At 49.2% G+C, this 25,332-nt stretch overlaps 1 protein-coding gene across 4 annotated transcripts in view; it reads left to right on the top strand.

The window, feature by feature from the left end:
- The first annotated feature begins 306 nt into the window (after positions 1 to 306).
- The window catches only part of smg (sterile alpha motif domain containing protein 4 smaug), a 137,270-nt gene continuing 112,244 nt past the window's right edge, over positions 307 to 25,332 (top strand). For 2 of the 4 annotated variants that reach the window (XM_065436668.2, XM_065436667.2), the window contains exon 1: positions 7,199 to 7,351. In XM_065436668.2, coding sequence (XP_065292740.1) covers positions 7,292 to 7,351 — 60 coding nt within the window. In that variant the 5' untranslated portion in view covers positions 7,199 to 7,291. Of the gene's footprint in view, positions 475 to 641; positions 780 to 7,198; positions 7,352 to 25,332 lie in introns of those variants that run through there. The other 2 variants (XM_065436670.2, XM_065436671.2) reach the window with 2 other exon arrangements.

The raw sequence follows: 25,332 nt of genomic DNA, 5'->3' as shown, positions 1-25,332 counted from the left end.
GGCAGAATACGCCTACGCTTGAACAATGCTCGGCGACAAGCAGCTGCAATGGTGCAGCCGTCACAGCGGCCTAGCGCGACCGGCGAACAGCTGTTGCGCCGCCGTTTCAAATCCGCTTTCCGTTGGCGCGCGGTGACGTAGTAACGTTTCCGCGTTCGTTTTCAACAGTCTCTCCGCGCAAAAGCCGCCGGAGAAGTGTTACGGCCACTGCAGAGGCAGCGCGAGCAGCCGTAAATTGTCGTAAATCCGACAAATTGCAATATTGTTGCAAAAAATACGCGCTAAACGTCACCAATAACGATGACGTAGCCTGTAAACAACTTCCTGTGACGTGCTACGCACCACGACATGAGTGGAGCATGTGGGTGCTCGCTGAAAAGTGATACTTTGGTGTTAATCCCTAAAAGGCTACAAAGTAGCCTTTCGTCAAGGCGATGACATGTTCGTGATCAAGAAAGACGCAGCGAAGCAAAGGTGAGCGCGCCTGCCGCTTCACTTTCACCTTCGAGGCTAAGTTTTCCTGTTGAATCGGGTGACCTATTTTTCCACTGCCATTAGGCCTATCACACCGTAACGTGTGTGTGTGCGCGCGCGCGCGCGCGCGTCCGAGTGTGTATGTGCGTGTAGCATCTGCGATCTGTTTTGGCGAGCGTCTCTGGAGTGTTAAGCCTAAGCAATAACCACTTTTTGCGTGTCAGATCTGTAATGAGCTCGTTGCCGTTGCCTCTCAGATCATCACCATACTCGTACCAGCGGAAGCGAGCTTTAGAGCGAGCCGGGTGAGTCACGGAGTGTCGCTTTTCCCGTGCGCAACGCGGCGAAACGCACACAGTCGGTCCGTTGAATCGGTCTCGGTCTGGCGCGTGTTTACTGTTGTTCCGGCACAGATTACTCACGTTTCGCTGTGCCTTTGTGTGAATGACTTGGCGTCCCCCTTGCATGATTTGGAGCATATCCGAAGACTTGGGGGCACACGCGTAAAGCTCTTCAAGGGCGCCCGCATGGTAGCGTAAACCGAATGTAAACATACGGGTGCTCGCGACAACTTTCGCTCTGCGGATCATGCCCCGCCGTTGACACTCGCCTTCAGAAACAACGTCGAGTTCCACGGATCCTTCCGTAAGCTTCCGCATGTTGTAGATCGTCTGGCCGGTTGTTCAGAATCGACTCGTTCAAATCAAACGCGTGAATGACGAATTTGACATGAGCCGCGTTGTCGGAATACGAGTTTCGTGGTCGGGATTAGGCGGTTCGCACGCGCTGTCAGTGTTCGACACACATCGCATCTCAATAGCTATTGCAAATCATTGCAAACGTAACGTTATACAGCATTATTTCGTAGTTAACACTAGGCTTACCGTTTAGGGGCCGGCATCGACGAAACTGCTCAGATATGGTTGTCGTGTCATGTGTCCAGGTCATTGGCATGGGAGCCAGAAAACCATCGCAAACGCGTGTTGTTCGTTGTTAATAAGTGATTGGAGAAACTGTCGAGTGATCGCTACGTGCATTTTCGCTGATAGCTACCTACCCGAGCGCGTCGATGTCGTTTTGCTTTGGCTCCTATGTATTGAAGCCCGATTTCTTGGTACAAGAAATACGGCCGTTAGAAAATTACCGCACTACGGTGTAGCTGGAATTAGGTGTGCATACCAGATGCGTTACTTCATCGCCACCTAAGCATGCATCTGACGCATTAGAATTCACTGGCATGCTGTTTTAATCATTGTGCAGACGCTATGAAAAAGGATCTGCGAATGCGTTTTCCTGTGACAGTGCTTGTCTGTGTGTGTGTTGATGTCGGAATACTTTAGCAGCTGTCGCATCGTTCTTAGTGCACACTTTCCAAAATAAGACATGAAGTCCCTAGTAGCCTAACCATGAATATCACTTGAACTATGATCATCTGTTTACATCCGTTTATCATCGGTGTGTGAGTGGTGCTTTGCTTGAACTCAGCGTCGTTCACTGTGGATGCATGCAATAATGTGAAGTTGTGAAAAGTGAACACATTTATGTTGTCACGCCGAATGAGATGTGTAGACTTAATTCAGCTGGTCTGTTGACATTTTCATGGCAAATTGTGCTCATTGACTCGGATGTCGTGTTTGGCATATGGCAACAGATTTCGACGTGCGTGATGATTGAGTGGAGATGTCTGGCGGTGTGTAAAAGTGTATTCAGTGTGTATGCTTCTATTAAGCAAGGCCTCTGTTACGCCCGCTAATAGAATTTGTTTCTCCTTTTAGTTACATTGGTCATGTTGTGTTAGACTTTCTTTAATATCGTGTTTCTTATTGAACGGTCTTTTTAGTTTGTTGCGCTAGTACGACATTGAGACATAGCAGTAGGATATTCTAATGTGTTTTCTTTGCACGAGAACATTGTGGCAGTGATTTATGGCCATTGTTGACACGCTCTCTGTGTTTTGTTTGCATTTCTCGCATGCCAGCGCATTGTTCTGCTGTTCTAGTGGAACGTGCAGTGGCATCATTTGTGCTGTGATATGAAATCTTAAATGCCGGGCACTTAGTCTGTGACTAGACCTCGAGGTAAGAAGGCAGTGAGGATAGCGTCAACACAATACGCATAGAGATCTGTTCTGCTGCTGCCTGCTTTTAACGCTGCTATGGGTACAATAGATGTGTTGAGATGAATGTTCAACAATTCGGAAAACGGAATTAATTAGCACTAGAAGGGGTTATGTCAGGATAATGCGTGAGAAATGCTTGAAAAGTACAATAGTGTCGCCATTTCACCATGTATTGGCAACTTGCATGTATTATCATAGACAGCCAGCGCGTTTTTACGCCCAGTATCGGTTGCACGAAACTTTGTGCAGTAACAGTTTGTGCATTGCTGTCCACCTGAGTTTAGGCCTTGGTAGCCTGCCTCTCAGGTGAGAGCCGTGGGTTCTCTGGCCAGCGACCCCACCTTACACAGAGGTTCCTGGTAAAAGGAACCAAACTATGCGATGTACCATGGCACATTATGTAGTGCTTCCAGCCACTCCCATATCTCAGGTCTATTGGGGTGCCATTGGAACCATTATGCTGTTGTTGCCTCAACTTTTCTGAGAACCACAGTATTGGACTCTTCCAAGCAACATATTGCGGTGCCATATGTTATAGCGATTCCTTTAGATTTTTTCTTCTTTTTGCCATTTCTCTTTGGCTTGCTTGAAGTCCTGTGCACAGTGACCTGTACTGTTGCTGGGATCAACCACTCAGTGCCACGGACAAGAAGGGAATAGAATTGAAAGAAAAGCAAGGCTTAAGAAGTATAAATCCTTAGAAGCTTCTTTACTTCCTTTCATTTAAGTTTTTTTTTTCATCTGCATTCTCTTTGTTGTGCCGGTTTTCCTCGGCTTAATACACCTTATGTTGAATTCCAATGGCGGAGTTGGAGCAGCCGATGAACTCCGTGAGCGAGCACTCGACTCTGGCGCTGAACAGCGCCTCCAGATCCACGAGTGGAACACAACCTGCGTTGCCGGAGCAAGGCGGAAGCGGAAGTTCTATCACCGAGTCACCCAGGATACCTTGTGTGTTGTCATTTCCTTCCGCTGTTTGCTCCCAGCACCGCCGCACCGGTGACTTGTCTCTTCAGCGCCGTTCACCTGTTGTTCTTTTAAAAGTGCGGAATGGATATCTTGCCAAGCATGCAGCAGCTTTTGCTTCCTCGCGAGTCGTGACCGGTGGCGCCTCCCGGCAGACAAACGTAAACGTGGTAAAGGAAATACGTCACGCAGAGTTCCGGTCCACTCCGCCGATTTTGGTGGAGCATCTTTTTCTGCTCCACAGAGTGACTCCCGCTCTGAATCTCCTCCGACTCTCTCATTGAAACACCTTACTCCCGCCTCCACTCTGCCATTGGAACAAACTTGCTCCGAAATGAGCAGAAAAACTTGCTCCTACTCTGCCATTGGAATTCAACATTAGTGTTGGTTTTACGACTAACTTTGCAAAGCAGGGCGCACCAAAATGGGTGGCTTATGAAAGTCACGGTGGCACAGTTGATTGGAGTGTCAGATATCGGTGGTGGTAGGGTTTCAGGTTTGAATGTCCATGTGGCGAGTTTTCTTCAAGCTTTTATGCATATTTTATCTAATAGCAACGTGATAATGATCATTACTGGGGAGCTGCCCGAATAGTGACAACATATGGCAATGCCATTTATGCAGCTGAAGTAACCCAGTGCCAACGATCACTGCCAAATAGCATAAGCTTTTAGCAATAGCACTTCTGTAGTATGGGCTTGAAGCATCAGGCGTAAGTACTCGTGGTATGGCTTGTGTCACTGTAGATGGCGACAACCTAAGTACCTTGCATATTGCCTTATTCTATTTAGTCCTTGAATTGAATGATCGCTATCCGTGTATAAACGAATATTTCTTTTGGTAGTTTTCATGTATATTGAATGGACAACTGTGCATCATCAAACATAAAATTGGAGTGAGGTCGTCATAGTATAAGTCAAACGCGAGAAGTTCCTGTCCGTCGATCAGGGAGCCAGATTTTTCCAGCCAAAGCTCTGCCACTTGCACTTACCAATGCATTGCGGGTATGCGAATAAACTGCTTACTTGTCCCTGGCGCTACATTTGTGCTCTTTAATAAACATTGCTTCATAACGTGCAGTGCAATGACAAACTCGCTAGCATTGTGAATATGCTAGTATTTTAAATTGTTTTTGTTAGTGGAGAACGGTTGTTTGATGTTCAAAAACTATTTGAAAAGTACTTCATTCGATTTGCTTTTGGCACTATTTAATTCGTATTTGGTTTGGTCTCGAAGCTTGATATTCACACACCTCTAGTGCTCTCTTATGGCTAGGTTGTCTGACCTTGCGAACACTGGGTCGTCGTTGGGAATCTGCTGAAGTCCTTGCTAAGGTGTCTGCCACTCCAACTGAGAGTCGTCATCCTGTTGCTGTAGCAGCCCTCTGGTAGCTATTACAGTGCAGGCATGGAAAAGACGGTTCGTGATTGTCGCTTCTGTGGAAATATGGAGTGCTGGCCCCATCTTCCTTCTTAGTCGACCTCTCTTTCAGGTTTTAGACTGCATAAGGATTAATGTTGATTCAGTGGCGCAGGATATAATGATGGACATGACTTGATGGATGTCATTGGTCTGGTATGATCTGGGTGCAAATTTTGTTGATGCGTCCGTGGTTCCTTTGTAATATATTGTGGTCGCATGATATCGGGGTATGAGGGGAGATGGAATAACTGGCATGGCCTGTGGCCATGCTGGGATGCTGGAATTGGGTTGTCATATATGCACTAGTTCTAACCTTTATGAGTGGTCCCCCATCCTCAATTTCTTTCAGATGTACATTGCAGTGGGAGTATGAAATCGTTGGTGTTTGCAGTATACGGTAGCTTGACCTCTTGAACTGCATTTCAAACCTTTTTCACAGAAGTTAACATGATGGACTGGTTGCATTAAAGGATGCTGAGTTTAATTATAGTTATTTGTTGCCTGCTCGAGTACTTGCGGCGTTACACCAAGATTACTGAGTGCTGCAGCTACTCGTTCAAGTGTTTTTGACACGGGCGACAGTGCTTACCGTTATTGCTGCTGTTCCGGCCACCTGATAGCTAATCTGTGATGTGAACTGATTATATAATCCGTGCATTGCTGGCAGGTGGCTGGGAACATAATAGTAGCAGTATGTGGTAGCACCATGCTGCAATGATTTAATGAAGCAGATGAAAATTTTGTCAGTAATGCTTTAGAGGGCGTTGCAGCGTGATGTTTGTGGCGAGGATGTGATAGTTGATTGATATCACTGCTACCTGGGTTCTACCAGCCTGTTGAAGCTGTGCAGAGTTGTAACTTCAAGAATTTGACTGCTTTAACTTGTTTGGCATCATCATTTTATATCGGAAACTAGTTTTCAGGTGTTCGTAAGTAATGGAATGTGTATGGTGTGTGACTAAGTCGCTCATGTCATGAGTCCATGTTTGTACAGTACATGGTGTGTAAGTCCATCATGTCAGGATTCCATGTTTGTACACTATGTTTAACTGTTGAAGGGAATACACATTTCGTATTTGGCCATTGATTATCAGTGAGACATGGAGTAAATGTTCACATACTAATATTTGCTGTGTAAATGTATGTCCTGTTGATGATATCAGAAACATCTTTCTGATCAAGGCAAATTTATGTATTTTATTTATCTCAACATACTGCAGCCCCGAAGGGCTATTACAGGAGTGGGGATATGCAATACATGGAAAAGCATAATGAGCACTGAGCATCAATGATTAGTAATATACAATAGAAATTTATCGAGTGGTAAAGATAAAGAAATAAATGTTATATTGTCTTTATTACTGGTTAGTGTTCCTTTTGACATTGGGTTGTACTGTATGCAGTAATTTCATTTAGCTACTAATCGCCCAAAAATGGTTCTGGTACCCAGAATGAAAAGTAAGAACGGGGCGAGAAAGTAGCTGTATTGTAGTATAGAGAATATCATTCACAATGTAGTACGTTTCAGCTCTTACAGTGTAGATATTCACACAATGCTGCATGGTGTCTGTCTGCAAACTCATTGGACATGATATATACTTGCCAAGTCTGTCATTTTGTTCTCTGTATTTGACGTTTCTTCTGAGTGTGCTTTGATCACTAAATACCATACCTTCTACATTCATTTCACCATTTTCTGGTTTCTGCAAAGCAGTACCAGTGGCCGTAGCATTCTGCTTATTAGGTTGAGGGTTTGATTCCCGGGCAGGGTGGCCGCATTCAGGTGGAAGCAGAATGCAAGAACGCTCGTGTACCTTGCTATAAGTGCGCATTAAAGAACCCGCCATGGTGAAAATTAATCTTGAGCCCTCCCCTACGGTGTCCCTCGTAACACGCTCTGTAGGTTCGGGACATGAAACCCCTAAATTTTATAGCTTCTGCTATCCCACGCTGCCTTGTTGGCAGCAGTACTGTACGTCACAGGTTCACAGTTTATTCCGGAAGCTTGTTATCCGCCAAGTTTTCCGTAGGTCCTGGTCTAGCTTAGCAAACCAGTATGTAATGCAGCAATGCTTGCACGTGTGTGAGAACACCTGCCTATTGTCCATTGTCTGTTCTATAGAACAGCTGCCCACGTGCAAGACATTGCATTTCACCCCCCTCCCTCTAGGTCTACCTGCTTAAGCCTAGTTGTCGTGAGCACTGCGAGATACTTGTTCCTGCGCTTCCAATGGCGCTCGAAAACTTTATGGCGACATGCGAACGCGTGGCAGCTGTTCCGTTTGTGCACTGCCCTAGTTTATTGTCTACATGGCGACTGAACTGTGCCGAAGGGGTTTGCGTGCCTATAAGGCGTACCTCACGTTGCAGGTGAGATTATACTACTACACCTCCAGCCCCATTGTTTCCTCGTGGCCTCTCTTGTGTGGCTTCTTCTGCTTGCCGTTGGGCTGCCACGTGTAAGAAAGAGCACGCCGTGCTTTGAATAAGGTTGTGCCCGCAATTGAAAGTGGCGAACTTGAATAGCAGTTTTGGTACATGTGGTGCATGAACTTTTCGGCATTTTGTGCAACTGTGTGATCAAGATGATGGTTTCGCCTCGAGAAAAGCAACATCTTTTTATACAGAAATCTTGGAAGTAAACGTTTACCAATACAAGTACCATGATCAAGCACTTTTCTGGCTAGTCCTGACTTAGTTGCTCCTATTACAAGGTTCCTGGTAGAAACATTTTTAATTTACTTAAGAGCTCGCTGCTGTGGCTTGTTGGCTACGGCATGCTGCCTGCCGAGCTAAGGTTGTGGGTACGATTCCTGGCTGCTGTGACTGCATTTTGATGGGTCAGAACATAAACGTGCTCATCTATTGAGTGCTGGTTAACGAAGCCGAGGTGGTGATAATTTGTCCAAAGTGTTCCATATTGCGGTTTCTCATAGCTCCTGTCCTTTATGCTTACCAAACCACTTCGGTCAGTCTGTTAAGTGAATCACTTGAGGTGACTGTAGGGGGAGAGCATGCATGAAATGCCATGCAGTGATGCTTGAAATGTACTAGGTTATGTTCTTTTGGGGTTCACAATAAGTGTGTAAAAAGCTGTTAATTCCCTGAAAAGGTGCGACGGCTTGAATGATAGCTAGAGTATTCAGCCTAGCATTAATTTTTCTTGTGTAACCTTTTGTTTTCTACCTAGGTTGGGCTATCACCTATTCTTGCATTTTTACGGGTGGTACGTAAATTTGCATGCCTACTGACAATATGGCATAGGTTGCAGAGTTAGCGTCGTTGTTGTACTCCATGTTCACCTCCCATCTTGCTCATTGCTTGGTCAGCTTAGTCAAGATTACAATTATTTTGAGCTTGTGCGCGTTGTTGAAATCATGCACTTCATCTGCATTGAGTGGTTCCCGTGTTGCGAGATCCTCAACACAATGCATTGAAGCTGTAACATCCTTCAGGGACCGGGTCTGTCAACAGGCTAAAGTCAAAGGAGACAACCCACCATAGAAGTTCGCATGTAAATCTTCCATGTTATGCCATGCTTAGCCCAATTTAATGTGTCTGCACTTATCCTGATAGACCTTGAACTATAATGTAAATACATTATTCTCTCCTACAGATGATGTTTAATGTTTCTGATTATTTCTCGTTGAAAGTCAAGATGTTCAGCTTTCCACTGTGGGTGTTTCTACTTTAGGCATAAAAAAGGTGGTGCAAAGAGGTAAAAAAAAAAGAGCAGGAGGAAGCGGTTGGTAGAAAATATATACTAGTTTTCCATTAAGACATGCTTTAACAGGATGGTGTTCTTTTTAGTGCAGTTATCATTCGTAGGTTACTTGAAATTATTTTTCGTCTTTATGTTCATGTGTCTAACCATTTTCCCCTCCCAGTGATCGAAGTTGTCTAGTGGCTTGGGACTGTAGGTACGTGCTCGTGGTCACGATGCTCTCGGGGTCATTGCATCGTTGTCATTACAGCTTCGATATCCGACTCTTGTCATGCTGTGATCATCATCCAGTCTTCGTAGTTTCACCGCACCGACATCACTCATTTGTGATTATGGCGCGGTTGTTATGCCATCATCATGCAGTCATTGTCATACCTTAGTTGTTCAGCCGACGTGGTCATTCCATGGTCGTCATTGCAGCTTCGTCACCCAGTTCTCATGATACTGTTGTATCTTCAATGATAAGACGGTGTTATCTTCAGTGCTAACCACATTAATGTCGACAGCCATTGTGAGATGGCTTCTCCCGTAACTGTTTTGTGAAATATTTAGATATGTTCTCTTGTTTCATGCCTTTTAAATACTTTGCCGATGATGATATCCACAGTTAACAACCACACTAAAATGAGATTTGACAACTACATGCAATTTAACAAATCGCGACTGACCAGAGGTAAGCACAATCAAACAATATTATTGCCGCGCGCTAGAACAAACGCATATCTTTATTCCTTCCTGCCCAAGACAATTCGCGAATGGAACGCTCTTCCGCAAAGCGTAGTCAACTCAGCCACTCCAGATTCCTTCTTATCTGCAGTACAGACGTGCTTGTAAAGTCATGCATTCACTGTACCTTTGCTTGTTACAAATTCTGATGACTCATTTATTACGCCTTTGCTATTGGCAGCAATGTGACGGCATCATTGTATTTCCTTTGTGTATTTGCATATGTTTACTTTGCCTATTAGAGTGTTTTTTTTACTCTTTTTATTTTTTTTATCCCCTTGAGGAAAAAGTTTGAAATCACGTGATGTTGTACCACTCCTGCCTGGGCTTCCAAATGGAAGCCGGCAGTATTCTGAAATAAATAAATAAATAAATAAATTTATTTTGCTGAGAGCAGAAGTTGTGAGCTTCAAAGTGGGCTGATTGGCATGCACTCGGCTGGAGAAACAATGGCAACACGTTGCTACCAGCACTACTACCACTGTGTACATTCTTCAGTAGACTGCTATTCTGTGAAGGGCAAGGTAATAAATATATGAACAGGCTTTTTTTTTCTTTTTTGGTGTAGTGCCATTGTACTCAGAATTGGCATTGGCAGTTTCTGCAAATTTGTTTGTCGTTAAAATAGCTTTTTACTGCTAGCCGAAACGCACGAAAGAGATCTAAGGGCACACATGCGCTTCAAGTGTCCTTGCATCTTTCTCGTGTCTTTGTATGTTAGCACTTAAGTATAATTCCAACATCTATAGCGTTTATGGATGACTCTTAAGGCTTTATCGTTCCATTGACCCGTCTATACACAGGGTATGTACCACTGTTAATGGGCTGACCAGAAATGAAGGCAACCTAATCGCATTTATGGCACCCTTATCGGGAAGAAGTGGTTGAAATAATCAATTTGGCATCCAATTATACAAGAGATTGGTTTGTGGGGCGTAGATGCTGTGTCACGGCGACAATTGATGGGGTATTACTAAATGCCTGTTCCCGTTACCAGTGCTCCATATCGATACTTTCGTTTCAGTGACCCTTTTTGTGCGCGAATTTATGAGCTCGCCGCGCGTTCTCGATTTTCTTGACTTGTCAAACGAGAGGCAAGATCATGTGATAGCATAGTGTCGGTGCGTGTTTGTTTCTCTTTCCTTCTTTTCTACGCATTCCTCATTTCTTTGCGTGCTGCTCGGCTGGGCCGCGCGGTCGGTTCCCCGGAAGTCCGCCAGGGGGCGCGCGTTGTTCTAGCTGCGCGTTCCGATTCGCGGCGCCGTGGAGGGGGGGGGGGGTGAGGGAGGGGTAGAGGCCGTTGCCCCATTGTGTACGCGCCGCGTACAGTCGAAGCCGGTCGGCTAACTAGACACGCTACGCACACAGCTGCGTGTCTAATGAATGCCTCCGAGGCCCAAAGGGTTAAAAGACTCGAAGAAAGGACGTGGAACGGAGCCGCCGCATAAACGGGAGCGCATGCATCGGCCTAATTGGTGAACAAAAAGAAACCATCGGTTTTTCAGTATTGTTCTCATAGCGGTCGCTGTTACGGGTTCTTGACTCGCTTCGATGCGCTGGGAGTCGTGTTGTCGTCGTGAGCCGTTCGCCGCAAAATAGGGTCACGTACAATGCCGCGCTGTGTGTTTACTGGAAGATCGCCGCAGATGGCGAGCGGTGCTGTGCCTTCTACGCGCGCCTTGCACGTCACCAGAGAGAGAGAGCTATGTTATGAGCAGACGCAGTGCGGCTTTGCCTGCGGAGAAACGCGTTTTTTTTTAAAGCTGGGATCGCAACATCACTTGACGGAAGAATCACCATTTTTGTTTAAAGGCTTACTGACACGATGTTTGCGGTAAATAGAGGCCCGCGAGCTCTAAACCATGGAAGAAAAATACTGGCAAGCCTCAGAGTGCCCTAAACAATTCAGTACAATGCATATTTTACATTCAGTTTTCGGTTTCGTTACTACTGTGTCGTGACGTCATGGTTTATGGAATGGTCACGTTGGAGGAGAGCATAGCGAAGTCTCGGACCTCGCTGCGGCTCGCTTGGTCATCCTGCTAATCATGCTGCATCAGCCCTTGCCATGAATAGGCGATCGAGCGTGTCAACATGTCGTAGTGTCCTGCTCCCACGTGATTCCACGTGATGATAGTGACGTGATTATGTGAGTCCACGTGATGATAGTGACGTCACGACACAGTAACCTCCCGGGAAACGAAACCGAAACATGTTTTAGACAAGATGTTGCATTATTTGGGTTGTTCTGAAGATTGCCTTTATTGTTTCTGCCGTTTAGAGGTCTAGGACCTTCATCTACGCCCCGAAGAAGGTCCACAAGTAGAATCATCTTTGATAGCTGACGCAAACGTTGAGGCACGCTGTAGTCGAGGACTCCGGGAATTTCGACCACCTGGGGTTCTTTAACGTGCACATAAATTTAAGTACACGGGCGTTTTCGCATTTCGCCCTCATCGAAATGTGACCGCCGTTGCCGGGATTCGATCCCGCGACCTCGTGCTCAGCAGCGGAAGAGTCGTACAAACGCCCGGCTTTGCAGCCGATCACTTATGGTTGGTGGCACAGGCACCTTTTTTTAAAAATATTTTTTTTTTCGCGAAGCTGCACAGCGCTTTTAAAACATAGCTTCATCATGCACTTGCATCTACAGCATCGGAAATGCGAGAGCTTCCTATGGGGGTGTTTTCTTTAACCGTGAACCGCATTGCACATTACACACACATGCGCGGAACTCAGCAGCCTAGGTATGCAGGCTGAAATCAGGTGGCACGGCCTACGTGCAGCCAGTGTAATTAATGCATCGAGGTGCTTCCACGTTGCAGCAGGGCTGCGCTAGGAGAAGTTTAAATGCCGTCGATCTCGTGTTCCATATACTTTTTAGCTCTCGTCTGTACATGCATACGATGACGATCGCTTATGACATCCCCTTTGAACCGGGGTGGTGATAGTCGCCTAGCCTCTGTGATCAACTTATGGGCTACCACATCGTAATTTGTTTATTTGCAAAATACCGCAGCCCCACCCATCTAGGCCCAGGCAGGATGAAGCCTGACACTCTGCACTTCTCTCTCTCTGCTCTATCTTGTAAAGTTAGCCATGCCTGTCGCGACCCCTTTCCTATCATCTCTTCGCCAATTTATTTTTATTTATTTATTTATACAAGTACCTGCAGCGCCACAAGGGCATTATTGCAGGGGGGGGACAAATTGAAGAAACGCGAACATGTGACAAAAACTTGATACAGCAGAGCACAGGTGGTAAAAGTAACAAAATACGTAACAGATGAGTCATCTCGACGGCAAAACGGTCTTGTGAAATGCGGTGCAAATTCCCTAGCCCAGCAATAGGGAGTTTTAGTTTAGGGGACGCAAGCGGCTTGCGTACGCAAGAGCTAGGGGCGACGGTATTGCGCATGCGCACACCCAGACGTAGCGGCCTGCGCATGCGCAGTGCCGTAGCCCCTAGTTCTTGCGTCCCCTAAACTAAAGCTCTCTACTCTCTGGCCCATTTCCGGCGCTGACCAGTCGACGCTCTCATCAGCTTTGAACCCCGGCGCCGCCTCTGGAAGGTCGTTGCCGGGTGGAACGTCTTCTCGCTCCCCGTGTAGTGCAGATATACTTTTCTGCACTACAAACTGTGACTACAGTTTGATACAGTAGTGACTACAAACTTGATGCGAAGCCTGATTGTGGCTTCATGGATGATATTTGTGAATGTTTATCGTCAGAGTGTTGAACTTGCCTTCGCCTTTGCGCATCTCTCTTGCTATGTCGTCATCATCCCTCATCACATCTTTATGTCCCCGTTCCCCCTCCCCCTGTGCAGAGTAGCAGGCTAGAGCACCTTAGCTCAGGCCGACCTCTCTGCCTTCTTTCAATTAAATTATCTCTCTATATACTTTTAAGCGCTCCCGTGTCGTCATTCAGTGTTCGCACACTTCTGTCGCGCACCTTTCCGCATCTCTCGCCGTCCTCCTGTCCGTCCGTCCGTCCGCCCTTGAGTCGAGGAAGTGCGTCTTCCTCTCTCGTCCGCGGCGCGGGCCTCCCCCGAATCGCGTCTGGACCGCGCCAGCGCGCATGCGTGCGTATCGTGCTCTCGCACCTTCTTGTTTTTTTGTTGTTGTTGTTTTCTTTTCGTCGGCCGCGTGCGGGGCTCTCTCAGCTGACCAAGAGATATTCGGGAGCGCCGCCGCCCGCCGCCCGGTCGGGCGACTCTTGTTGGGGCGCGAAAAGGACGACGCGGCGTCCCCCTTTCTTCGTCTTCCTGGACCCGTGCGCGGCGCGTTTCACTTTCACTGCGCCCGCTCGGCTTCTCTTCTTCTTCTTCCTAGTTCCTCGTCGTGGCGGCTTTTGGTGGCGGCGGCCTCCGTTGCGGCGCCCTCTTCTTCTCCTCTCGCGAGATCGTGCGTCTCCACTCTTCCTCGCCGTCATCGTAGGACATCGTCGTCCCGCGGAGGAGCGGCCGAGACGGGCTGGTTCTTTGGGCAAGGACGCGTGCGTCGTCTCTTCGAGCCTGCTGTATAGTAGTAGTGGTGGTGGTGGTACACCCGGCGCGCTTCCTCGCCTGTTATACCCGCTTGATGATGGCGATGCGAGCCGGTCTCTTGTGTCTGTGCGTGTGTGTGTGTCTGTGTGTGAGGCTTGGCTTGGCTTGGGCGGCCGTTTCGGCGGCGCCCTCTAAACGAGGGCAACCTGCGCGCACGGGTGGAGGAAAAAAAATTGGGGGAGGGGGGGGGGGACTGTGGAGCGGGCGAAATCGGCATTAACCCCTACCTCATTTTTAGTCGGGTTTTGTTTTTTCTTTTGTCGTGGGGCGCACCCTGCACAACCGGTGCTGCACTTCCCAGCGCGCCCCAGGCGTCGTAGCTGGGGTGGTGCACGGCGGAGTGAGTGGTGCTGGTTGCGAGGGGGCGAATAAGTGTGCAGGGGGAATGCCCCCCCCCCCCCCCCCCCACACACTGACGTGGAAAACAGCTCTTCTCTTTCTTCTTCCTCTTTCTTTTTTTTCAACTTTCGAGCCCGGGGTGACAGCCCAACTATTCCGCGGTAGGTGAGTAGCCTCAGTTGGGTGGCTTGTGTATACGACGCCGAGAAGGCTACACCGTGGAACTGACACTGGGAAACAGACTCGACGGGCGTGCAGATTTCCTGCTGTGTTCCGTGTTTCAGCACCGCAAACATGTCGCACAATTCAGGCAAGCCAACTGTGGAATGGATATATATACGTATATAGTTCGGCTAGTTGGTGTTTCATTATTGGGGAAACGTGAGCGCAAGGAGAGACACGCGAAGATCACACGAAGATGACACGAAACAAGCGCGCGCCCTCTTTTTCTGTGTCGCTGTTTGGGTTCTGTCATCTTCCTGCGCTCTGTATTTTTCCAGCCAGCCGTGGCCCCCAGCATTACGTCTTCAGAGAATAGCCGCGGCTACTCTCCCGAGGTCGAGTGATAACCGACCTGTTCAGCGTGTCGTCGTCCCTTCTGTCCTTATTGAGGCTCATTCACACTATAGGCCAACGCGACACCGATTTCGGTCTGTCGACTGTCGGCGACAGTGATTTTATCCTTCGTGGATACGTATAAGTTTGTATCCGCACCCGGTTATGGCGAACCACATGCTCCCCGAGGCCAGGAGCGATAGATGTAATCTTTGTGGGGCGCGAGGGACCCTCGACCACATAATATGGGAATGTCCGTACTCTCCCGGGGGAACGCACAAAATAGACAGTAGAGACACCTGGGAGACCGTGCTGCGCAGCTCGGACTCTGAGCTCCAGCTCCGGCTCGTCCAACTGGCTGAAGAGGCTGCTGGGAGCCAAGACCTCCCAGCCTGCATCTGAGGCGGCGGCACTCGCCCCCTGACCTGCGTGTCGGGGGTTGGGTAGATCACCTTATCCGTTGGGCATTAAAGTTTATTCTATCTATCTGTTCATCCTTCGCTTCGGCGCCTCTGTCACACTACCGATGCCGAGCTCTCCGCTGACCGTCATCCAATTGTCGGCGTCAGCACAGTGTGAAAGAGGCAACAACACGAAGGAAGAAAGCGCCGTCGCCGACAGTCGGTAGACTGAAATCGGTGTCGTGCTGGCCTAGTGCGAGTGAGCCTTTAGTGGTTTCTGCTGGAAATCCTTCATTGTTATGTGCAGCCAACGGGGTCGGGCAAACACTTACTCTCAAGTGACTTGGCTGCGCATGCGCTCCTCGCTGCTCGAGCCGCAGACCACGGGTTCGACTCCCGGCCACGACGGCGGTGCGGAATGCAGAACCGACACTTTATGGGAGATTCCAGCACGCGTTTAGATACGGGCGTTGTAAGGTGTATAACCCGATGCGGCGTTAATGAATCCGGAGAATCTGGAAGCGGTGGCGTGTCATGGTGGTGTTCTTCCGTTCCTTCTCGATCTGCAGTCTTGATTGGAAGAGAGAATGAGCACGTTTGCTGAACGTATAGGCTCTGAACCTTCGCGTCATTTAGCTTTCACGCTCGATGAATTCCACTGACAAAACCTATAGGGATTTTTTTGGGAGTCGTAAATTACGCGTAGAACAGATACCGTGGTGGATCCATTACAGAATACGAGATCGGGTAGCAGAATGAGGAAAACGGAGTTGGAGAATTATGTGGAGTGATGAGCTTTATACGCAGATTTGGAGGCTAATTGCTCAGTAGACTGACAGAGCACAAAGGGTTACTTGAGGTCGGCTGGAGAAGCCCTATTTTTTCAGTGAGCGTAAAAAAAAAAATGAAATACGTGAGCTTAGAAAGTGCAGATAAGGAATTAAGCAAGGAATCGCTAAGTACGTTTCTATTTATTTTGGTGTGCTTTGTCTAAGAAGTGCTAATAATGTCCGCCGGCGAAAATTTATATTTTCGACGTCTATAGACGACTTGTAGACGTTTCGACGCGAGGAACAGTCTACCGTCTTACATACAACTTGTAGACTTCTTAACGAGAAGACTTGTCTACGTATTGACTTGTAGACGAGTTCCCTGGTTTTGTAAACGTTTCCACGAGGCCTTTCGTCTGTAGACAACTTGTAGGCGTTTCTACGCGGGGACGAGTATATTTTACACTTCTCAACGAGAAGACTTGTAGACGTATTGTAGACGAGTCCACTCGTCTTGTAAAGGTTTCGACGAGGCGTTTAGTCTAGACAACTTGCAGACGTTTCGACGAGAGGCCGTGTCTGTCGTCTTGCAGAAAACTTCGGCTTTTCAACGGAGGGTCTTGTAGACCTGTTGACTTTGTCGGGATCTGCAACAGCACGTCAGCATCTCCGGGGCTGAACGCACCGACTGCTCCAACAACGTAATAGTGACGCAGCTACGACATATGGCCGGTCCGTCATTTACGATTTGGCGTAGCTGCGCTACCGCGCAGCGAATTACTTGTTTTGCAGATCCGCGGTGGTGGCGTTAATGGCTAGGACGTTGCACTGGTAAGCCCGTGGGCGTGGGTTTTAATCCCGGCCGCGGCGATCGCATTTCGAGAGGGGGGGGGGGGGGGGTTGTCTGGCGAATGGCAAGAACGCCCTTGTCCCGTGCATTGGGGGCACGTTAAAGAACTCCGGGTGGTCAGAATCAACGCCGAGTCCTTCACTATGTATACCACGTGCCTCTCATAACGATATCAAGGTTTTGGCACGTTAAACCCCAGAAATTGTATTGCAGCGGCGGCAGCAGTACAAGGGAAGGCTAAGCGGGTCAGTGCACCTAGCGCATGTGCGCAAGAAACGTATAGCAGCCGGTGTTTGCACGATGCCCCTGACGTTGTTCCGAGTGGTCCGATTTGAAAGTTTATTGATTAAATGGCGTTTCCTTTTCGGCTAGGCCTCTTTGTTCCTGGTCCTCGTGACGAGCGAGTGGTCTCGTAGACTCATCGAAACGCTGGCTCCGTCCCGATGCTTCCCTCGTTCGGTCGCTCTCGATAAGTAATTCGTGGCTGGACCTCTTTCGAGAAGCCGCGCGCGCTGCCCTATCGGAACAGATTCGAGCGATTGAGACCGAGCGCGCGCGCGCGCGTTATCAATCTATTCCAAATCGTCTCGGCCGGCCCTCGCGTCGTAGATCTGGTTGCTCTCGCATCCGAAGTGTCGTCGCTATTTACTCGCGCTACGTCGGCCCGAAAGAGCCCAACCGGCATCTGGCAAACGAGAACTGGTCGTCGATTCTTCGCGGAGCTTGCGAGCGCTGCGCTGTCCTGGCCCAGGTGAGAAACAGTTCTTGGACGAAAGGGAGAAGACGGTGGAGGGGGCCTGGCGAGAAGGACCAGCTCTGCAGCGGCGGCAGCAAGGCGTCGCCTTCGTCCTAGTTCTGGCAATCAGGCGGCCCTGATTATTTCCCGTTCGAAGAATGGAGAAGAAAGAAAGAAAGAAAGAAAGAAAGAAAGAAAGAAAGAAAGAAAGAAAGAAAGAAAGAAAAGACACTTCTGCTCGCATTCGTTGAGGGAACGGTCGGTCGCAAGGGACCGCTCGCAAGACGGGTAGAACCGGTATATGCGAGAAATACGCGAGCTATGGGGTGGGGTGGGGGGGAGGGAGGGAGGGGGACGAAGGAGGTCTGCCGGGTTGGGCTGCTGCCGCGCTGGGCGAACGTGAGCAGTTTAGTGCGGCGAAAGAAAGGCGCAAGACGAAGCAGGAACAAGCGGCAAACGGCTTTCTCTCTCCGCCGTTGCTGCTGGTGCTGTCGAGGTGCCTTGCTTTGCCTAAAGTCCTCCTGCCGCCTTGTTCCATCTCTGTCGGTTCTCTTTCCTCCTTCCCTGGGCCCCCTGAGCTTTGTTGCGTGCTGATGAGTGTTGGAGGAGGGAGAGGGGGATCGCGGGCAGGTCTCCGGTTATTTCGTTCTTTTTTTCCGTTTTTTTTTCTTTGTTCTTAATTCATCCGTCGCTTTCTGGCCCACAAATCGCCTGGCAGAGCAGGTGTGTTCCCTGCCGCGAAGCGTCGACGAGATGTATAGATTCGAGGTCTCGCGTGCCTTGTAGAGCGAAAGTTGTGGCTAGTGGTGGAAAGGGAGGTAGCGGAGGCTTGTCAGTATTGGTACTTGTAATGCTGTTAGTATTGATGTAAACGGTGTTTAATTGAGGTCTCTCGTTAATAATGAATTATGGCGGAGGGGGTGGGGGGGGGAGGTTCTTGAAAGGTAGGATAAAGGTAGGAAAGGAGAATAAAGGGAAAGTGCTGGCCGCTTTTGGGTGAATGAGATGGTTGGCTGAGTGAGTGGCTGGACCGTTGTGCTGTGTATGGAATTAGTTCAGAAATAGACCAGTATTGCACGAATAGGTGGGCTACTTGGGTGAACATTTTCTACAGGCGCATGAGAAACAGCAGCAGCAGCAACAACAATAAAATTTTCTTATGCAGACACACTGCTAATGGTACCGTGCGTCTGCTGTTCCTCTCCCAGAGATCTACAGTTACCCCTTTCATGTGCCAGTTGACCCCATCACATGCATGCAGATTTCCTCACGCCGCTTAGTTCTATGTCGTCTCTTACTGCGCTTCTGTTTTCTCGGAACCCATTCTGCAGCAATAGTACGCCAACAGTCATATTCTACGCATTGCATGACCTGCCCGACTTCCTTTTTCCCGCTTAATTTAACGTAGAATGAACTACCCCCCCCCCTCTCCGCCCCACCCTCAGTTTGTTTTTCCCATCACCACGCCGCTATGTTCATGTCTCTTTAACGTTACCTAACTTAACCTAAAGTTGAATCCCTCCCCCCCCCCCTTTTGTTCTCTTATCGCCACAGGGCTATCTTCCGTTCTTTTTAACGTTACCCAACATAACCTAACGTTAAATGACCCCCCCCCCCCCCCCCGCCCCTTTCGTTCTCTAATTGCCACGACGCTATCTTCCCGTCTCTTTAACCTTGCACCTATATATAATTCATCGTTCCATCACTCGTTTCGGGCCCCTTGGCTTCTTCCCAAGATTATTTGTATATTCAAGCATGCTCAATGCCAAGGAAACAACTGCCGTGTTTCGCCTGCGCTGCACGCTAGATGGCGACACCTGCCGGGTTTCGCGTTCCGTGCCGAACATTGGGATGTCGCCGGCACTAGCGTTTCAACCACACAAGACTCGTCTTCTAATGACTGTTCCATCTTGCTTTGATCTTCTGCGTTGTTTGAATGTCTGTGCGGGAGGACCGTGCGTAGTGTGAGGTTGCGGAATAATCCCTGCCGGGCCTCGAGTCCTTGCAGTGTGGCGTAGCCCGACGTAGCTATAAACTTCATGAGCTTGTTGCTAGTACACGACGACGTCCTGTAATAGGACGCCGCCGTAACGCTAAGTTGCAGTTACGACGGTGCTTTTTTTTTTTGCGTTCCACACTCCCGTCGGAACGCAATCTCTCGGCGCGTCCGTATGGAGTCGAAGCTGCGACCCTCGGGCACGGCAACCGCGAAGAGGCGGTGAGCTAGCTGCGCTCTGCGACCTTTGCGAAGCCACCGAGGCGCCGGGTGCGCCTTCTGAAAAAGACCTTAGATCATTACTGTGGTTTGCAATCGACAGTCAGAGATTGCGTGATTCAGCCACTAAGGTGTTTAGGCACACAGAACGTGCGGCAATCGTTCGAGACGGCAATACGTATAAAGCGAAACTAGCGTCGAACCCTCGACGCAAGCTTTCGCCCGCCCCTTCCTTTTTGTCTCGATATGCGCCAAGGTGTTTTTTGTTTCGCCGGTTCAGTGTCATTTGATGTGTGTGCGTGTGTGCGCGCGCCTGTGGTTGGCGTTGAGAGAGAAGGAGCTTCTTGATGATGGGAAGGAAAGGGTGGGGTAAAGTGCAGCGCAGTAACTGTCTCTCAGCAGAGGACACCTCGGGAGAGGATAGATGGTTGGATGGAGGAAAGGGGGGGGGGTTGGGACATTGGTTTACCTCGTTTGCATAAAGCCGATTGTGCACGCGCACTTCTCTCTCTCTCTCTCTCTCTCGCTCGCGTGTCTGCACGCAGCAGCGGTGCCCTTGCGTTCCTGCGAGGTTGTTGACACGTGCCGCAACCTCGGCTGCTGCGCGCCGCGCAAGCTTTCTAGCGCCTCCTCCTCGACCGCCTGCCTTGCCTGCCTCCTCGCGCGAGCCCTGACGAAACTTCTTGCCTCAGCGTGCGACGAGTTCGGCGTGCCTCGCGCGCTAGCGCGCAAGGCCGGGACCAAGGTTGACTCCCCCCTCCCCCCTCCTCACCACCACTGCGCCTGGCCGGCGTGCTTGCTTGCTTGCTTTCTTGCCTTAGGGACTGGCTGGCCTACGTGTTGCCTCTGGCCCTGTCTCTCTCTCTTGCGCCGTGTTTGTTGCGACTGTTTCACAAAGGCTTTTCGCCGGTCGTCCGTCGACTACGATTTCGTGGCCGCCGGGATCTTGCGAAATGGCGCCCGGTTGTACGCGCGCCGAGTGAAAACGAGCGTGCGCCACGGTGCGAGGGGGGGGGGGAGGGGGGGGGGAGGCGTGAAGCTATGACCGGCGGAGGGGGTGAAGGGGGGGGGGCGAACCGAAAGTCGGCTTCGCGAATAACGGAACTCTGCTGACCCGTGCAGTCATTAGCGCGGTATGCGGCGCGTTAAATAAGCACCGGCGTGTCGTCTGCGACTTATCTGTTTGTTTCTTAGTGTTATTGCTATTTTGATGTTGTCGAATGAAGGGCCGAACCCCCTCCAAACGCCCGGAAAAGAGACTGGCTGGCATCAGAACGTCTTATGTAACACTATGGGGTGGTTGGGAGGCCAAATCCACGCCCTGGCGAGGATTGAGTGCACAATGATATATATATATATATATATATATATATATATATATATATATATATATATATATATATATATATATATGCTTTTGCGGGCGGCATGCGCCGGAAGTGATTCTATACTTGTTTTACGAATCAGTTTTGATTTCGGCATCTGAGGCGGATGCGTCGCAACGTCACGATACAGTGCCTCGCCGCGTTCCTGCGATCGCCGCGACTGCAAAACGCGAGCGCATATATATATATATATATATATATATATATATATATATATATATATATATATATATATATATATATATATATATATATATATATATGAGCAACGTCATCACGGCTTAGCCCCTTATCGCTATAGAATAACGTTAGCAAATTTTTCTTTCTGTCGAGGCGACACGACGATAAGCATCGGTGACGGCAGGTTCGGAATTTCGAGACCGACTTTAGCATCAAATTAAAATATGCGTGTTTCTGAACCTTTTACCAAGTGATGTTGTCGAATGAATGAGTAATATATTCTTTTAACTGAAAGAAACGTACGGTAGAGGATAGAGTCTGCGATATCGAAACTATGTGTCAACGCACCTTCAAAGGGTCAGTAAACGAGAATATATGGTCAAAATGTAACACACACACACACACACACACACACACACACACACACACACACACATATATATATATATATATATATATATATATATATATATATATATATATATATATATATATATATATATATAACCGGCTTAGGGTGCAAAGCTGATTTAGTGGCTTTAGTGTCCCCCTTTAGGAAGAATGTAAATTTCGATCTACTGTGGTAGTTGGCGCAAAATGGCGGACCGACACAAACGGCTTGTTTATTTCTTGTTTTGTGTCTTTCCGCCACTGTCGAGTAACTATCGTAAACAATGCCAGGCCCCCCCCTCCCCCCCCCCCCTGCTTTTTTTTTTTGGCGCGGAGTGGTTGGCGTGACGGAACTCGGTGAAACGGTCCCGTTCGCCTGCTTCGCCGTCGACACGAAGAAATCGAGTGTGTTGTCTTTGTTGCGGCCGCTTCGGCTGTGTAGGGGAACGCTCGTCGTGTCATACGCGCCCAACCTCATCTTTTCCCGAGAACTGTGTCGTGCGTGCGTGCGTGTATTCATCTCGCGTCGCGTCGCGCCGTTCGCCCTTCCGTTTTCTCCGGGCTCCCGACTCTGCTGCTGCTGCTGCTGCTGGCGTCGGTGGAGTTTCCCGACCGTTTCTTTCTTTCCTGTTTCTTTCTTTTTTTTTTCCTATCCTTTTTCCGGGGCCGCTATCCGCTCCTCGCTGCCTTTCTCGTCGTTCCGTTCTGGCCTCGCTCACTCAGTTCATGTGAGCCCGCGACACTATCCCATTTCTTGATCCCTTTGTTTGCTTGCTTTTAACTTTTTGTCATTCCAACCGCCGTCTCTCGCTTTCATCTGAGAAAATAGACGGGGAAGGCGGTCGTTCGCTGTTTGTTTGCGGTGTGTCCCTCTGGTCAATTCAGCCCTGGGTTATGCTCGGACTTGTCTCGCGGGCTGTGGTACGCTGTGTGCAGTTCGAGGTTTTAGTAGATTGTCGAATTGACGCTCCCGAGGCGCATTCGCCGCGCGAGACTTCGGCCAGGCGTGTGTATATATACTGCGGGCATGTGTGCGAGCGAATAGCTGTTGTGATCTGAGCGACTCGGGATTGTGGGATTATGTTAATCTCGGACACCAGCGTACGGGGCGCTAAAAGCCAGCGAGTTGTTCCAAACAAGGGGGATGATGATGATGATGATGATGATGATGATGATGATGATGAAAAACGCTTATTTGCTCTATTTTGCAGTGATTTTTGCGGCATCAGATGGAGTCTTCCATCTCTCCAGGGTCGGTTCCCCTAGTCCAGGGCTCCGCTGAGGGTAGCTGCCCTGCGTGCACGCCTTACTAGTCCTTGTTGGACTTTCAGGTTGTCGCTGGATAGCATCCTCTCCCACTGTTCCGCACTCGGGTTTTTTATTATGGCTAGCCCACCTGTTTTCTGGCAAGCCCATGTGGTATGGTATAGGGTTGGTGTGTCTCACATCATCCTCCCTAGTAGCAGAAGCTGTAGCTTCGTTTAGCGGGTCCAGTCTGAAGTCGGGCTGAGACTCTATGCTGCGTCTAACGTGCATCTTACCCGCCGTTAGCGTTTGCCTGAGCCCGACGCTTGATGTTCGTCCCCGCAAGCCGACTCAAGCCGACGTTATCGCGTTCATGTCTAGGTAAGCTCGTGTTGCTTCCCGGTGTTCGGTCTTAGGCGGTCTCTTCGGAATATATATCCTTCTGGTCACTTATTGTGACTATGTTTGACACGGACCTACGTTGTTGTGTTCAATGTTCCGCCCCCCTTATGTAATGCCCCTTCCAGGGGTCTTTAAGGACCAATGAATGAATGAATGAATGAATGAATGATGATGATGATGAGGAGCTGTTCTGCGCGCTTGGAGACGCGCTTAAATGTTGAGGCAACAAGACGGTCGCAGCTTTTTTATTGTCTTGGGTGGCCTTGTTGCCTCGTTTTATTCGTCGCATAACGTTCTTGAAACGTACGGCCGACGAAATCGCATAAAGATGGACGGTAGCCCGTCGTAATTCTGCCGAGAGAGATCTCCCCTCCTCCTCATCTTCTAGAGCCCGCTACTTCCTCGTTTCGTCGGTTAAACGCAAGACGCATCGCTTATTTCCTCTGTTCTGCACACCGGAGCGTGCGTGTTTTGCGGATGAATTTTCTCGATTGTGCCGTGCTGCTTTTCCGTCACCAAAACTGTGCTCGCATGGAGTTCTCTCTCCCTCTATCTCTCTCTCCCCCACTTGTTCACTGACCGTGACTCACAAACTCAATCAGTCACTCTCACTATCGCCCACTCACTCTCTCTCGGACAGGCAACAGGCAGACAATCGTTCTAGCTAGTGAGGAAGTGTACAAGAACATAGTAGTGCTTCAGTCCGTACCTGCAAAGCATAACGGGCTAGACAGACAGGAACAAACAAACAAACAAACAAACAAACAAACAAACAAACAAACAAACAAACAAACAAACAAACAAACAAAGACCCGACCAGGCTAGATTAGAGGAGACGGGCGCCTGTGCCGACCTGTTCCGCTGCTCTGTGCGTACGGTATGCCGCGTGTATGCTCGCCGGTTGTTGACGAGAGCCTCTACAAAACTCCGCACGATAGCTGTGCGGGCGGCTTGCATTGGGAACGAGTTGCGTCGTACTCGAGTGCGCGCGAGCCTAACGGGCGTTCCCTGCCGTGCACACAGGGGTGGTGCAAGGGTGGGGGAGGGAAGGGTGCTGTGTGCCCGTCAGGGCGGTCAGTGGGACCCGTGCAGACGGCTACACCCGTAGGCTTAACCTGCGTGCCGTGGCGCACCGCCGCCGTGTGTGTGTGTGTGTGTGTGTGTGTGTGTGTGTGTGCGTGCGTGCGTGTGTGTGTGTGTGTGTGTGTGTGTGTGTGTGTGTGTGTGTGTGTGAGAGAGAGAGAGAGAGAGGGGGGGCACGGGAGTCTGCAGAAAGGGGGAAGGCGGCACAGCCAGAGGGTGTTGGCACAGCTCGGCCAAAGCGCCCTCGATCAACACCCTCTAGAGAACTTAAGGCCTTCTGGCTGACCCTCTCCCCTTGAGCGACGTCACGCACAAGAGGCCAACATAGAAGTTCCGTGCAGCGTGCTACGAAGCTACGAGCGGCGCACCAGTTTTGAAAATGAAGCGCGGAAGATATACAATGGTTAATCCCGCCTATTCGGAGAAGACCGAGGGGACGAAAGCGGCGACAACAATTCAATTAGTTCCAGGAGCCCTGCCGCTCCTTGAATAGCTTCGGGGTTAAACAAGTACCGGCATGCTCGGCCATGCTATTGCATGCTTCCGAACGCACATTTTTTTCTAGACGTGACCAGTGAATGTAGTCTCAACACTTGTGCTGTGCTTGCGATTGTGTGTACCGCGAGTCTTCATTGCCCCGGAATGTGGAGTGCCATGCCAAGATATGCCTATTAAGTGCTGCGTGCCCAATTGCCGGAGCAATTACATGTACAAATCAAGGCAGAAAAATAATGTCTTCAAGTTTCCGCAATATGAAGAAGCCCAGAGTGCCTGGATTAGGGTGGTACCACGTGCAGACTTC

Source organism: Dermacentor albipictus, chromosome 7, assembly GCF_038994185.2.
Source record: "Dermacentor albipictus isolate Rhodes 1998 colony chromosome 7, USDA_Dalb.pri_finalv2, whole genome shotgun sequence".
NCBI classification, from domain to species: domain Eukaryota; kingdom Metazoa; phylum Arthropoda; class Arachnida; order Ixodida; family Ixodidae; genus Dermacentor; species Dermacentor albipictus.
The sequence above is the reverse complement of the archived record's forward strand: the minus strand, read 5'-3'. Positions and strand labels throughout refer to the sequence as shown.